Source organism: Pseudophryne corroboree, chromosome 1, assembly GCF_028390025.1.
Source record: "Pseudophryne corroboree isolate aPseCor3 chromosome 1, aPseCor3.hap2, whole genome shotgun sequence".
In the NCBI taxonomy this organism is placed as follows: Eukaryota; Metazoa; Chordata; class Amphibia; order Anura; family Myobatrachidae; genus Pseudophryne; species Pseudophryne corroboree.
The window spans coordinates 884,983,314-885,000,030 of NC_086444.1; the positions used below are offsets into that span (position 1 = coordinate 884,983,314).

The 16,717-nt window shown below is 46.3% G+C and overlaps 1 protein-coding gene across 2 annotated transcripts in view; it reads right to left on the reverse strand.

The window, feature by feature from the left end:
• Positions 1–1,006: 1,006 nt before the first annotated feature.
• Positions 1,007–16,717, reverse strand: part of DCK (deoxycytidine kinase) — a 63,155-nt gene continuing 47,444 nt past the window's right edge. For both annotated transcript variants that reach the window (XM_063920114.1, XM_063920115.1), the window contains 2 exons: positions 3,773–3,872; positions 1,007–2,629 (listed from right to left, as the gene is read on the reverse strand). In XM_063920114.1, the coding sequence (XP_063776184.1) occupies positions 2,603–2,629; positions 3,773–3,872 (127 nt within the window). In that variant the 3' untranslated portion in view covers positions 1,007–2,602. The remainder of the gene's footprint in view (positions 2,630–3,772; positions 3,873–16,717) is intronic.

The window sequence follows — 16,717 nt, forward strand, 5'->3', positions numbered from 1 at the left end:
AGCTGACCAGACAGGGTGGCTCTCTGACTGATGTAATCACCTTGATTAGAATACGTATTTTATTCCAATGCTGTAAGAGCCTAAGACACCCCCCCCCCCCCCCCAGCAATATGAAGCTTCTGGAGGTATAAGAGCTACCCAGAGAGCTGAAGAGAGATTCTTTGATCCCGGGCTAAGAAGTGATGTTCTGCCAGTGACGTGCTTGGGGACCCATTATATTGGATTTATCTGGGACTCTGTATTGCTAGAAGAGACTCTCTGCTGCCAGACTAAGAAGTAAATGTTCTGTCAGGAGATTGTGGTGGGAATTGCCATGTGGCATTGGATTACAGAAGTTCGTTTTTCATCTACCACCAAGCTTGAGTGATTTGGAACCAGATATCTTCACAGCTGCTTTGACAAAAGAGGAGAGAATTGAGGTCATTTCGATGTCTGGATAACAAAGTCTCAGTGTCATAGCTGCAGATTTTAACAACCTGCACCCAGAAAGACCTCCAATTTCACATAACACTGTCAAGTGCCTAATTTCCAAATTCCGAGAAACTGGGACTATGGCCGAAGTAGTCGTCCAAAAAGTGCTACTGGTCTTGCTGGACACGAACACATACACACTTGTTACTGTACTGACAAAATGAATCCTTGAATGTGAATGTCTTGGCATTGGTCAAAATAAAAGACAGTTCATTAAATAATGATCTAAAAGAAAAGGAAATGTTTGAGGACATCTTATGACCGGTCCCCCACCTACTTACTGTTTAATTTTACTAGCAAGGGAAAGTCTCATACTGCAGTTAATAGTGTATTCATTAGAATAGCTCTTCCCCGGTTCTTGCGCAATATTGTTAGGGATAAGTGTTTCACCACTTGCTTGTCAAAATTTGTATTAAAAGGAATGCCTAACTGTAAAGCTAATGATGTACTTGGTAGTGTAATGTTATTACTCTGTGCTTCAATAAAAATAAAAAAGTCTGAGTACCATCACAAACAAATGCAATTTACCTACTAATTTCACATAGATGAGAAATATTTAATATGTTAATTTATCCAATAAATAAAAAAAAATTATTTAGCAAAAATAGTTCACAAGCTTGTACAAATTCTTGTTGCTAAACAAATGCAAAAGACAAAACAGGTGGTTTTAAACCTTATGTGACAATTTTTTTTTTGTAATGTCATACAAATCCTTGTGTACATTGTGGCTTAAAAAGTGTACATTAACAAGAGAGCATATTCAGAGATTAAAATAAAAGTCTATCTGCGCAATGGACAATTTGTCCGTATAAATATAGCAATCATATACAGTACTAGTGTATACAATTCCCCCTGTGGTACAGTTAGTTGTGATTTTTTTTTTACATGTATTGTCATGAAGTAGCCCCAATCCATATTGACAGAGGTCTGTCACAATTCAATGGGAGGGCTGTTAATTGAAAGTGGCTCTGTCATGGTTGATATCTGAATTCTACATGTACTTAATGGAAGAGCAATAGCAGCACAATCCATGCCACTATAGTACATTTCCCCCCTTCAGTCATCTTGCTTTTGTACAAGACATTATTATGCAACATTAATCATCCTTTGTGGATTTTACAACATTCTGATAAACTGGCTACCAAACAGGAAATCCAACATATGCAGGTCTTTTTTTTTTATATTGAATGGAAACTCCTAGACAAACTTCAGAAGATTCAGTAGTACAGTACTTAAAGAGGAAAGCTGGAGCATGTCACTGTAGTTTAAAATCCATTTAGCAAGGATGGTCTGCACTTTTTTGGGATGGAGGACGACAGATCTACTGTCATTTAAAACTTTATACTTGCATTTCATTTGTGTGAGATGCAAGCAGCGTAAGTGTTTTGTTCAGTTTATATTCCATATTCTCATAAAAAAATAAAAATGAAGTCAGTGGATGATATAATTTGCAATAATATGTAATCTCATGTAAAGCTACAAAGGAACTAGGGAAAGTACAGGTTACTCAACCAGAGCAAATGGGTTATTATACTCTGGCCCCTCCAGATAGTGGAATAAAATAATTAAAAATGGTATTAAAATAAATAAATGTCCAGTGACAGTTTGTAAACATTTCTTACTAAATAGCTCAGTTACCCTACAAATTGTGCATGAACAATGTACAATATTTACCAAAGTATTTAAGGCTATGTATGACAATATGACTTGTTGAAATTCCACATTATTCTAGGAATCCATCATTATTATTATTAACGCAAGCAAATATGCAGAGAACCATCTTCAATTTAAATTTGTACATATACTTTATAGCAAACATACTCATTGCCAACACTGAGGAGCTGCATGGAGTGCTAAAAAAAAAAAAATGTATGTATGCACTTAGGTAAGTTATCACCCAGTTGTCTGTTCCTCTACTTAATAAGCAATCTCATGTGACCAGCAGCTGCATGATATAATCATGGCTCAATTAAATTGAGTAAACTGCAACTAAGCACCTATGCCACATAAAAATATATACAAATCCCCCCCCCCCCCACACACAAATATAAATTTTACAATTCATTTCATTTGCAGATGAAGAACAGCTTCTTAAAAAAAAAAAAAAAATCCATGCCAGATCTTCAGACTTTTATAACGTGCTTACAAATTCTTTGACCTACAAACAAATGGAATTCAGTTAGTTTGTATTAAAATAAAAAAAAATATACATATATAGAATTTAAGAGTGTGTGTGTTATTGTAACATATCAATATGCTCTATACCAGGGCTGGCCAAACCGGTCCTTGAGATCTACCAACAGTTCATGTTTTCCAGGCCTCCTGGAGATCTGTAGAATTGTCAGTTAGGAATGAATGCAGCACATCTTAATTAGTAATGACTACACCTGTGCACCAGCTAGGTGGTCTGGAAAATGTGAACTGTTGGTAGATCTCGAGGACTGGTTTGGCCAGCCCTGCTCTATACGTTAAGAAGCAGCATGTAGGCAGTAATTTATTGTGCAGGAGCAAAGCACGGCTAATAACAAAACAAACCAGGGAAGATAGTTATGTATTACTTATTAGTACTAAGACGACTTAAGGTGATGCAGATCCTGTGATGACAGAGTATAGACGATCTTGCAGGTTTTAATCTCAATTATGTAAATGACAAGAAATTACAGTAAATTTAAGACAAGCACCTGGATATATCAGCGAGACTTATTGCAACAAGAGAATTTAGTTTCACTCTGATTTATCTAAACAGGGGGGGGAAGATTGCTAGTGTACCTGTGCCAACATCCAAAGATAAAGGAGGACCATGTAGGTTACCGTAAATAGCCTGCACTGTGAAAGCCCCTGCAATACTCTAACAACTACAGAAGCTTCTTCTAAATATGAATGAGCACTCAGATTTGCTTCACTTGCTAAATATGCCCAATGGATAACGGCTGGCAGAACTGGAGGCTTAGTTCATGTGTGCTTCCATGCAATTGAAGAAATAAGAGGGGGGGGGAACCACAACTACTGAAGGGGTGCGGTATATATGTAGACATCAAAATGTCAACATGACAAAAAGGCCAACATACCATTTTTAAATATTCAAGCCTAACCCTACCAATAACACTAATATCTAAAGTCGACACTGTCAACATGTTAAACGTTAACATGTTGAACCTGTCGACATTCTGACTGGATAGCTGCTAAATCACTGCAACAAATTATACATTGCTTTATAATGACTGATTTTCTTACAATTGGAAACAAGCTGCCATAACAAAACACCCTATCTGACACGTATAAAAATAAAGCTGTAACATACCTTCTCAATTAGACACTCTTGCTTCTGTATATCATCTTTGAAATCTTCATTCACATCAAGTGTCAATATGGGTATGTCTTGCAGGTATGCAAAATCCATCCTAAAATAAATCATAGATGTCAACATAAGGTCACTAACCACTCCAATGGCTTTTCTTTCTTTTACATTTATTAAAACAGTTTAATTTCCAATAAGCCTATACAGTGCATCCGGAAAGTATTCACAGCGCTTCACCTTTTCCACATTTTATGTTATGTTACAGCCTTATTCCAAAATGGAATAAACTAATTTTTGCCCTCAAAATTCTACACACAACACCCCATGATGACAATGTGAAAAAAAGTTTGTGATTTTTGCAAATTTAAAAAAAAAAAAAAAAAAAAAACACACAACACACAGGATTTTGACACCTACCAGTAAATGCCTTTCTCGTAGTCCATAAGGGATACTGGGGTTCATTTAGTACGATGGGGTCCAAGGGAGATAGTGCGCTTTAAATTTCTTCAACTGGGTGTGCTGGCTCCTCCTCTATGCCCACTCCTACAACCAGTATAGGTAAAACTGTGCCCGAAGGAGACAGGACATAACTTCAGAGAAGGAACATAACAATGAGTGGTGAGATTCATACACCAGCACACCATAACAAACAACCAGCGACAGCAACAAAACTGAACAGGTAAAACGTCAACCAAGAACATGCAGATAAGGCAACGCACTGAGGCGGGTGCCCAGTATCCCTTATGGACTACGAGAAAGGGATTTACCGGTATGTATCAAAATCCCATTTTCTCTAGCCTCCATAAGGGATACTGGGGTTCACTTTGTACGATGGGGACATCCCAAAGCTTCCATAATGGGCGGGAATGTGCGTAAACGTCTGCAACACCGCCTGCCCAAACTGGGAATCCTCTTTGGCCAGGGTATCAAATCTGTAGAACTTCACAAAAGGTGTTCTTCCCCGACCAGGTAGCAGCTCGGCATAGTTGCAAGGCCGAGACTCCACAGGCAGCCGCCCAGGAAGACCCAACCGATCTTGTAGAGTGGGCCTTCAGAGACTGTGGAATAAGTAAGGCTGTCAACACATAAGCATGTTGGATAGTCATCCAAAGATTCAGAATGGGCCTTACCGAACCTTCCGGACCTTAGAAACACACGTATCTAGCTCAAACCTAAAGAGCCTTCCGGTTCGGTAATACAAACAGGTTGGAGTAATAACCCTTTCCTTGTTGTTGTAGTGGCACTGGAATAATAACCAACTTTTGGATGGCCAGTAGTAACGTGGCTTGTGTATCCTCCAAAACTGGTAAGCTTGATTTGAAAAATCGTTGGGAAAAAGCACTGTCGAACACCAGCTTGTAGCCCTGAGAAATTAGGTCCTTTACCCAGGTATCCTGGCAGGTTTCCCAGACGCGGCTGAAGTGACGCAGACGAGCTCCCACCTCGAGACCTCCTCCGTGTGGGGGGCACAGTCATGCGGAGTCTTTTGTGGAAGCTGAGCTGGTGCTTGGTTCCTGAGAACTGGCAGTAGCTGGTTTTCTTGCCTTACCTATGGTGCCACCCCTGGCTCTTGATCTGAGCCGGTTAGTCGGAAAGGACTGACTAGACTGCCCCGGATAGGAACACCTAGCAAGCGGGGCGCCCCAGAGGGAAGAAATATGGATTTTCCTGCAGTGACCTTAGAAACACACGTATCTAGCTCAACCCTAAAGAGCCACTACCCTGAGAAGGGAATAGACTCCACACTGCGCTTGGAATCTGCGTCCGCAATCTGACGCAGCCTCAATGCCCTGCGCGCAGACACGGCCACGGTAGCAGTCTTCGCATTGATGGTGCTTATTTTCTTGAGGAAGTCACGCAGGACACGTGCAGTGTCCTGAATGTTTGATGAGGGGGCATATCCCCCGCAAGGCCCTCAAATTTGAGTAGCCCAGGCATGGATGGCATGAGTCATCCAGCAGTCCGTTGTCACAGGTCTTTGTGGTACACCAGCCACTGTGTAAATAGACTTCAGTGTGGTTTCTATTTTCCTATCCCCCATGTCCTATATTTGAAAGTAGCCAGGAACACCGCCTTTTTTTGAGAGGCGTGAGACTGAGACGTCTACAGCTGGGGGTTCTTCCCAATACTTCCCGTTTTTCATCTGCTTTAGTAGCCAGATCTGCAACAGCTTGTTGCAGTTGTCATGTTGTCTGTTGATTAGCAAAGACCTGAGAAAACATGTCTGCCATCATAGTTTTTATGGCACCAAGCCAGGATGGCTCTTGACCCTCTGCCCCCAGTCTCTTCACTAACTTGGGAGGATTGACTGCATTGCCCACATGATAGGGAGCCCGTGGTTGAGTGAGAGAATCTGGTGTGACAGACACTGCATAACTGGTGTTTGACCATGTTTATACAACACACACACACACGGTATAACAGCAAGCCTGGCCTTTACTGTATGTGAGAAGGAGACCCAGCGAGAGAGGGACAGCACACCCAGCCTGTCAGACTCAGTAAGACCGCAGGCTAATAAAATATATCACAGTAAAAATCGGATTTTTGTCCTATCCAGGACACTACTCAGAGTGCAATAGTGGCTCCCTCCCCTATTTCACACCCCTGTACCAGTTTGTTGTGTATCCCAGAGTGCTGGAGGAGCTGTGTGCCCTTGCTGCTGCAGCGCTGGGCAGAGGAATGTGCCAAAATGCCGCTGGCCCCGCTCTGAAGAAGCTCCATCCCCTGTAATGGCGCCGGAGCTTATACTGTTATTTATACTGGCAATGTTTCCTGATAATGTAAAAACCTCACAATGTATGTTAGTTTTTACTCTGCTACCAGTGTACGCAGGGAGGCTATAGCGAGTGAGTCCCCTCGGGGAGGGTCCAGAACGCCGCCGCACAAAGAACCGAGGACCTCCCTAGATGGCTCCAAACAATAACCCTTTAGTTAAGCAATAACTATATACAGGTATTGCAGACAATCCGCACTTGGGATGGGCGCCCAGCATCCACAACGGACTACGAGAAATAGAATTACCGGTGAGTAAATTCTTATTTTCTCTGACGTCCTAGTGGATGCTGGGAACTCCGTAAGGACCATGGGGATTATACCAAAGCTCCCAAACGGGCGGGAGAGTGCTGATGACCCTGCAGCACCGAATGAGCAAACTCAAGGTCCTCCTCAGCCAGGGTATCAAACTTGTAGAATTTTGCAAATGTGTTTGAACCCGACCAAGTAGCAGCTGCTGCTAGGCAAAGTTGTAAAGCCGAGACCCCTCAGGCAGCCGCCCAAGAAGAGCCCACCTTCCTCGTGGAATGGGCTCTCACTGATTTAGGATGCGGCAGTCCAGCCGCAGAATGTGCAAGCTGAATCGTGCTACAGATCCAGCGAGCAATAGTCTGCTTTGAAGCAGGAGCACCCAGCTTGTTGGGTGCATACAGGATCAATAGCTAGTCAGTTTCCCTGACTCTAGCTGTCCTGGAAAATAGATTTTCAGGGCCTTGACTACATCCAGCCACTTTGAATCCTCCAAGTCCCGAGTAGCCGCAGGCACCACAATAGGTTGGTTCAAATTAAAAGCCGATACCACCTTAGGAAGGAATTGGGAACGAGTCCTCAATTCCGCCCTATCCATATGAAAAATCAGATAAGGGCTTTTACATGACAAAGCCGCCAATTCTGATACACGCCTGGCCGAAGCCAAAGCCAACAGCATGACCACTTTCCACGTGAGATATTTTAGCTCCACGGTTTTAAGTGGCTCAAACCAATGCGACTTTAGGAAATCCAACACTACGTTGAGATCCCAAGGTGCCACTGGAGGCACAAAAAGGGGCTGAATATGCAGCACTCCCTTAACGAACGTCTGAACTTCAGGCAGTGAAGCCAGTTCTTTTTGGAAGAAAATTAACGGAGCCGAAATCTTGACCTTAATGGCACCCAATTTTAGGCCCATAGTCACCCCTGACTGTAGGAAGTGCAGAAATCGACCCAGCTGAAAGTCCTCCTTTGGGGCCTTCCTGGCCTCACACCACGCAACATATTTTCGCCATATGCGGTGATAATGTTTTGCGGTCACATCCTTCCTAGCTTTAATCAGCGTAGGGATGACTTCCGCCGGAATGCCCTTTTCCTTCAGGATCCGGTGTTCAACCGCCATGCTGTCAAACGCAGTCGCGGTAAGTCTTGGAACAGAGAGGGCCCCTGCTGCAGCAGGTCCTGTCTGAACGACAGAGGCCATGGGTCCTCTGAGATTATTTCTCAAAGTTCTGGGTACCAAGCTCTTCTTGGCCAATCCGGAACAATGATTATAGTTCTTACTCTTCTCCTTCTTATCATCCTCAGTACCTTGGGTATGAGAGGAAGAGGAGGGAACACATAACCGACTGGTACACCCACGGTGTCACTAGAGCGTCCACAGCTATCGCCTGAGGGTCCTTTGACCTGGCGCGATATCTTTTTAGCTTTTTATTGAGGCGGGACGCCATCCTGTCCACCTGTGGTCGTTCCCACCGGTGTACAATCAGCTTGAAGACTTCTGGATGAAGTCCCCACTCCCCCGGGTGGAAGTCGTGTCTGCTGAGGAAGTCTGCTTCCCAGTTTTCCACTCCCGGAATGCACACTGCTGACAGTGCTATCACGTGATTCTCCGCCCATCGAAGAATCCTTTTGGCTTCTGCCATTGCTATCCTGCTTCTTGTACCGCCCAGTCGATTTACATGGGCGACAGTCGTGATGTTGTCTGACTGAATCAGCACCGGTTGTTTTTGAAGCAGGTATTCCGTTTAACTCAGGGCATTGTAAATTACCTGTAGTTCCAGAATATTTATATGCAAGGAAGTTTTTGTCCTTAGACGTTTTTTTCCCTGAGTGACTGCCCCCCACCCTCGGAGGCTTGCATCCGTGGTCACCAGGATCCAGTCCTGTATGCCGAATCTGCAGCCTTCACGAAGATGAGCACTCTGCAGCCACCACAGCAGAGACACCCTGGCCCTTGGTGACAGGGTGATCCACCCATGCATCTGAAGATGCGATTCGGACCACTTGTCCAATAGATTCCACTGGAAGATCCTCGCATGGAACCTGCCAAAGGGAAACGCTTTGTAAGAGCTACCATCCTTTCCAGGATTCGCGTGCAGTGATGCACAGACACCTGTTTTGGTTGCAGGAGGTCCCTGACTAGAGATGATATTTCCTGGGCCTTCTCCTCCGGGAGAAAAACCTTCTTCTGTTCTGTGTCCAGAATCATACCCCGGAACAGCAGACGCGTCGCGGGAATCAGCTGCGACTTTGGGATATTCAGGATCCAGCCGTGCTGATGCAGCACTTCCTGAGATAGTGCTACGCTGACTTGGACCTCGCCTTTATCAGGAGATCGTCCAAGTACGGGATAATTATAACTCCCTTCTTTCTAAAGAGTATCATCATTTTGGCCATTACCTTGGTAAATACCCTCGGTGCCGTGGACAGACCAAACGGCAGCGTCTGGCATTGGTAATGACAGTCCTGTACCACAAACCTGAGGTACTCCTGGTGAGGTGGGTACATGGGGACACCCTCTTCCAGGCTTGTAATAACCGCCCTGAGCGATTCCATCTTGAACTTGAACTTCCTTATATAAAGGTGTTCAAGAATTTTAAATTTAGGATGGGTCTCACCGAACCATCTGGTTTCGGTACCACAACATCGTGGAATAGTAACCCCGCCCCTGTTGAAGGGAGGGGGGTACCTTGATTATCACCTGCTGGAAGTACAGCTTGTGAATAGCTGTACTACCTCCCATTCTTTGGGAGCAGCCGGCAAGGCAGATTTGAGGTAACGGCGAGGGGGAGTGGCCTCCAACTCCAGCTTGTATCCCTGTGATACCACTTGTAGAACCCAGGGATCTACCTGTGAGCGAACCCACTGGTCGCTGAAGTTCCGGAGATGCGCCCCCACCACACCTGGCTCCGCCTGTGGAGACCCAGCGTCATGCGGAGTATTTTGGTTCCAGGGAACTGGCTGTCTGGTGCAGCTTTTTCCCTCTTCCCCTGCCTCTGGGCAGAAAGGAAGCGCCTCTGACCCACTTGCCTTTTTGTGGCCGAAAGGACTGTACCTGATAATACGGTGCTTTCTTAGGCTGTGAGGAAACCTGTGGTAAAAATGTCTATCATACATATCTATATATGTAAAAATGTCGACAACCCAGCTGTTGCTGTGGATACTAGGTCCGCGAGACCATCCCCAAACAATTCCTCACTCTTATAAGGCAAAACCTCTATGTGCCTTCACATGTCCACTGCCGAGTCCATAATACTCTTCTGGCAGAAATGGACATTGCATTAATTTTAGATGCCAGCCGGCAGATATCCCTCTGTGCATCTCTCATATATAAGACCATCTCTCATATATAAGACCACGTCTTTAAAATGCTCTATGGTTAGCAAAATAGTATCCCTGTCTAATCTCAATATTATCTGACAGGGTATCGGACCAAGCTGCAGCAGCACTACACACTGAAGCAATTGCAGGTCTCAGTATAATACCTGAGTGTGTATATACAGACTTCAGGATAGCCTCCTGCTTCTATCAGCAGGCTCCTTTAAGGCGGCCGTATCCCGAGACGGCAGTGCCACCTTTTTTGACAAGCGTGTGAGCGCCTTATCCACCCTAGGGGACGACTCCCAACGTAACCTGTCCTTTGGCGGGAAAGGGTACGCCATCAGTAACTTTTTAGAAATCACTATTTTCTAATCGGGGAAACACCACGCTTCTTCACACACTTTATTCAATTCATCTGATGGGGGGGGGGAAACCACTGGATGCTTTTTCTCCCCAATATATAATACCCTTTTTTGTGGTAACTGGGTTAATGTCAGAAATGTGCAACACATTTTTCATTGCCGTAATCATACAACGGATGGCCCTTGTGGATTTTACATTTCTCTCATAGTCATCTACACTGGAGTCAGACTCGTGTCGACATCTGTGTCTACCATCTGAGTTAGTGGGCGTTTTTGAGCCCCTGATGGCCTTTGAGACGCCTGGGCAGGCACGGGCTGAGAAGCCAGCTGTCCCACTGCTGTACGTCATCTAGCCTTTTATGTAAAGGAGTTGACACTGTCGGTTAAAACCTTCCACATATCCACCCACTCTGGTGTCGACCCCGCAGGGGGTGACATCACACTTATCGGCACCTGCTCCGCCTCCATATAATCTTCCTAATCAATCATGTCGACACAGCCGTACCGACACACGCACAGGGAATGCTCTGACTGAGGACAGGACCCCACAAAGTCCTTTAGGGAGACAGAGTATGCCAGCACACACCACAGCGCTATATATCACAGGGAGTAACACTTTTGTACTGAGTGATTTCTCCCTAGCAGCTTTTTTAGTTTTTTGCGCCTAAATTTTGTGCCCCCCCCCTCTTTTTAACCCTTGATGCCTGGATACTGCAGGGGAGAGCCTGGGGAGCTGTCTTCCAGCGTTGCTGTGAATAAAATGGCGCCAGTGTGCTGAGGTAGATAGCCCCGCCCCTTTCACGGCAGACTTCTTCCGCTTTTATATGTATTGTATGGCGGGGGATTATGCACATATACAGTGTTATACACTGTATTATGTGCTTTTAGCCATGGTAAGGTACTCTAATTGCTGCCCAGGGCGCCCCCCCCTTCCCAGCGCCCTGCTCCCATCAGTGACCGGAGTGTGTGGTGTGTAGAGGGAGCAATGGCGCACAGCTGCAGTGCTGTGCGCTACCTTAATGAATACAGGAGTCTTCAGCCGCCGATTTTTCCACTTCTCTTCTGGCTCTGCGAGGGGGACGGCGGCGCAGCTCCGGGACCGGACGACCGAGGCTGGGCCTGTGTTCGATCCCTCAGGAGCTAATGGTGTCCAGTAGCCTAAGAAGCCCAAGCTAGCTGCAAGCAGGTAGGTTCGCTTCTTCTCCCCTCAGTCCCTCGTAGCAGTGAGTCTGTTGCCAGCAGATCTCACTGAAAATAAAAAAACCTAAATATACTTTCTTTTCTAGAAGCTCAGGAGAGCCCCTAGTGTGCATCCAGCTCGGCCGGGCACAGAATTCTAACTGAGGTCTGGAGGAGGGGCATAGAGGGAGGAGCCAGTGCACACCAGGTAGTCCTAATTCTCTTAGATGTGCCCAGTCTCCTTCGGAGCCCGCTATTCCCCATGGTCCTTACGGAGTTCCCAGCATCCACTAGGACGTCAGAGAAATTAATTTATTCCATTTTGGAATAAGGCTGTAACATAATAAAATGAGGAAAAAGTGAAACACTGGGAATACTTTCCAGATGCGCTGTATATAAAAGGAAAAAAAAATAGGATTTTGGTACTTACCGGTAAATCCTTTTCTCCTAGTCCGTAGAGGATGCTGGGGACTCCAAAAGGACCATGGGGTATAGACGGGATCCGCAGGAGCTTGGGCACACTTAAGACTTAATCTGGGTGTGAACTGGCTCCTCCCTCTATGCCCCTCCTCCAGACCCCAGTTATAGGAACTGTGCCCAGGAGAGACGGACATTTCGAGGAAAAGATTATTGTTTAAACTAAGGGCTACAAACATACCAGCCCACACCACAAACATACCGTACAACCGGAGTAACTTTAAACCAGATACTAGTATGAATTAACACCAGCAACAAGCTGAAACAAGAAATACACAACCCGTGTATAAACTAATTTTACCAGCAAGAAAACACTGCAAGTAATAGTCCGCACTGGGACGGGCGCCCAGCATCCTCTACGGACTAGGAGAAAAGGATTTACCGGTAAGTACCAAAATCATATTTTCTCTTACGTCCTAGAGGATGCTGGGGACTCCAAAAGGACCATGGGTATACCAAAGCTCCAGAACTGGCGGGAGAGTGCGGACGACTCTGCAGCACCGACTGAGCAAACGCAAGGTCCTCATCGGCCAGGGTATCAAACTTATAGAACTTAGCAAAAGTGTTTGAACCCGACCAAGTAGCTGCTCGGCAAAGCTGTAACGCCGAGACGCCTTGGGCAGCCGCCCAAGATGAGCCCACTTTCCTGGTAGAATGGGCTTTTACTGACTTCGGCACCTGTAGTCCGGCCGAAGAATGAGCCTGCTGAATCATACTACAAATCCAGTGTGCAATAGTCTGTTTTGAAGCAGGATGACCAATTTTGTTGGTAGCATACAAGACAAACAGCGCCTCAGTTTTCCTAGCAACAGCTGTCCTAGTGACGTAGATCTTCAACGCTCTTACAACATCCAGAGATTTTGGAATAGCCACAGCTTCCGTAGCCACCGGGACCACAATAGGTTGGTTAATGTGAAATGAAGAAACCACCTTCGGCAGAAATTGTTGACGAGTCCTCAATTCCGCCCTATCCGAATGAAAAATCAAGTACGGCTCTTATGAGATAAGGCCGCCAACTCTGACACCCGCCTGGCAGACGCCAGTGCCAATAGTATCACTACCTTCAAAGTGAGAAATTTCAACTCAACCTTATGCAAAGGTTCAAACCAGGAAGACATGAGAAACCGTAAGACTACATCAAGGTCCCATGGAGCTACTGGAGGCACAAACGGAGGATTGATATGCATTACTCCTTTCACAAAAGTCTGAACCTCTGGGAGGACAGCTAACTCTTTTTGAAAGAAAATAGACAAAGCCGAAATCTGCACTTTGATGGAACCCAATTTCAGGCCTGCATCTTCTCCCGCCTGAAAAAAGTGTCGAAAGCGACCCAAGTGAAAATCTTCCGCAGGAGCCATTTTAGACTCACACCAGGAAACATACTTTCTCCAAATACGGTGATAATGCTTCGCCGTAACCTCCTTCCTAGCCTTAATGAGAGTTGGAATGACCTCCCTGGGAATACCCTTACGAGCTAAGATCTGGCGCTCAACCTCCATGCCGTCAAACGCAGCCACGGTAAGTCTGGAAACACGCATGGACCCTGCAACAACAGGTCCTCTCTTAGAGGAAGCGGCCAAGGATCTTCCACCAGTAATTCCTGAAGATCCGGGTACCAGGCCCTTCTTGGCCAATCTGGAACGACGAGAATTCGCCTGAACCCTTGTTCGTCGAATGATCCCCAGTACCTTTGGAATGAGAGGAAGTGGGAACACATACACCGACTGGAAAACCCACGGAGACACCAGGGCGTCCACTGCACTGCCTTGGGGGTCCCTTGACCTGGAACAATACCTCGGGTGCTTCTTGTTGAGACGAGACGCCATCATGTCGATCAACGGAATTCCCCAACGTTTTGTCATCTCTGCAAATACCTCTTGGTGAAGAGCCCACTGTCCCGGATGGAGATCGTGTCTGCTGAGGAAATCTGCTTCCCAGTTGTCCACTCCCGGTAGGAAGACTGCCGACAGGGCACTCACGTGTTGTTCTGCCCAGCGAAGGATTCTTGTGGCCTCCGCCATTGCCGCTCTGCTCCTTGTTCCGCCTTGACGGTTTATATGCGCCACCGCTGTGATGTTGTCTGACTGTACCAGGACAGGTCGACCCTGAAGAAGGCTTCTTGCTTGCAGCAGGCCGTTGTAGATGGCTCTTAACTCGAGAACATTTATGTGGAGACAGGCTTCCTGGAGCGACCATTTCCCCTGGAAGTTTCTTCCTTGGGTGACTGCTCCCCAGCCCCGGAGACTTGCATCTGTTCTTAGAAGCACCCAATCCTGGATACCGAACCGGCGTCCCCCTAGGAGGTGATGATCTTGTAGCCACCACAGGAGAGAAATTCTGGCTCTGGGAGATAGACTTATCTTCCGGTGCATGTGCAGGTGAGACCCGGACCATTTGCTCAGCAAGTCCCACTGAAACACCCGGGCATGAAACCTGCCAAATGGAATGGCTTCGTACGCCGCAACCATCTTCCCCAGAACCCGAGTACAGTGATGGATTGACACACTCGTCGGCCTCAGAATTTCCCTGACCATCGCCTGCAGTTCCAGAGCCTTTTCTTCTGGAAGAAATACTTTCTGTAAATCCGTATCCAGAATCATGCCCAGAAAAGGCAGCCGAGTGGTCGGAATCAACTGAGATTTTGGCAAATTGAGTACCCAACCGTGCTGTCGCAGAACAGACAGTGACAAATCTACACTTCTCAGCAACCGTTCCTTGGACCTCACCTTTATCAGGAGATCGTCCAAGTAGGGGATAATTGTAACCCCTTGTTTGCGAAGGAGAACCATTGTTTCCGCCATGACTTTGGTGAAAATCCTCGGAGCCGTGGAGAGCCCGAACGGCAACGTCTGAAATTGGTAATGAGAATCCTGTATCGCAAACCTGAGGAAGGCCTGATGCGAAGGATATATCGGGACATGTAAAGTAGGCATCCTTTATGTCGACTGACGCCATAAAATCCCCCCCTTCCAGGCTGGCAATTACCGCTCGAAGGGATTCCATCTTGAACTTGAAAACTTTCAAGTATGGATTGAGGGATTTTAGATTTAGAATTGGTCTGACCGAACCGTCCGGTTTCGGCACAACAAAGAGGCTCGAGTAGAACCCCTCCCCCCGCTGGGACGAGGGAACGGGAACAAATACCCTCTGTAGACACAATTTTTGAATCGCTGCCAGCACCACCTCCCTGTCCGGAAGAGCTACTGGTAATGCCGAAATGAAGAACCGGTGAGAGGGGTATCTCCTGAAACTCCAGTTTGTATCCCTGAGACACAATCTCTAGGACCCAAGGATCCAGGTCTGATTGAATCCAGACCTGACTGAATATTCGTAGACGGCCCCCCACCGGTCCGGACTCCCCCAGGGAAGCCCTAGCATCATGCGGTGGACTTGGTAGCAGCAGGGAAGGACTTTTGGTCCTGGGCGCCTGAGCCTGCAGGAGGTTTCCTTCCCCTTCCTCTACCTTTTGAAGAGAGGAAGGACAAACCTTTTCCACGCCTGTATTTATTGTGACGAAAGGACTGCATTTGCTGATGTGGTGCCTTTTTCTGTTGTGTGGGAACATAAGGAAGACAAGAGGACTTACCTGCAGTCGCGGTCGAGACCAGGTCAGCCAAGCCGTCCCCAAACAAGACAGTACCTTTGAAGGGTAACGCTTCCATAGCCCTCTTGGAGTCGGCATCAGCATTCCATTGATGAATCCACAACGCCCTCCTGGCTGATACAGACATGGCATTGGTTCTTGAACCCAAGAGACAGACGTCCCTCGCCGCATCCTTCAGGTAATCTGCAGCGTCCTTGATATAACCGAGAGTCAAAAGGACATTATCTTTATCAAGGGTATCCATATCATTAGCTAAATTCTAAGCCCATTTAGTAATAGCACTACTCACCCATACCGACGCCACAGCAGGTCTGAGCAATGCACCCGAATTAGCGAAAATGGACTTCAAAGACGTCTCCAGCTTACGATCCGCCGGATCCTTGAGAGCTGCCGTGTCAGGGGACGGAAGTACCACTTTCTTAGACAAACGAGATAGAGCTTTGTCAACATTTAGAGACGCCTCCCATTTTTCCCTGTCATCAGAGGGGAAAGGATACGCCATGTAAATTCTCTTGAGAATCTGCCACCTCTTAACCGGCGACTCCCAAGCCTTTTCACAAAGAGTATTCATTTCATGAGAGGGGGGAAACTTCACCTCAGTTTTTTTTCCCTTGAACAAGCAAATCCTTGTTTCCTGTACCTCAGGTTCATCAGAAATGTGTAAAACATCTTTTATAGCCACAATCATGTACTGAATACTCTTAACTTACCGTGGATGTAAAGCAGCCTCAGTGAAAATCGACCTCGGAATCAGAGTCCGTGTCGGTATCATTATCTACCACCTGAGTAAATGGCCGCTTTTGCGACCCGGATGGGGTCTGAACCTGAAACAAAGCCTCTTCCATGGACTTTTTCCACACCTGCGTCTGTGACTCAGACTTATCTAACCTCTTTGATAAAGAAGCAACATTCAAATTTATCGTACTGAGCAATGCGAGTAAATCGGGTGTCGGCTGCGTCGACAGTCCCAAATCTAGCCCC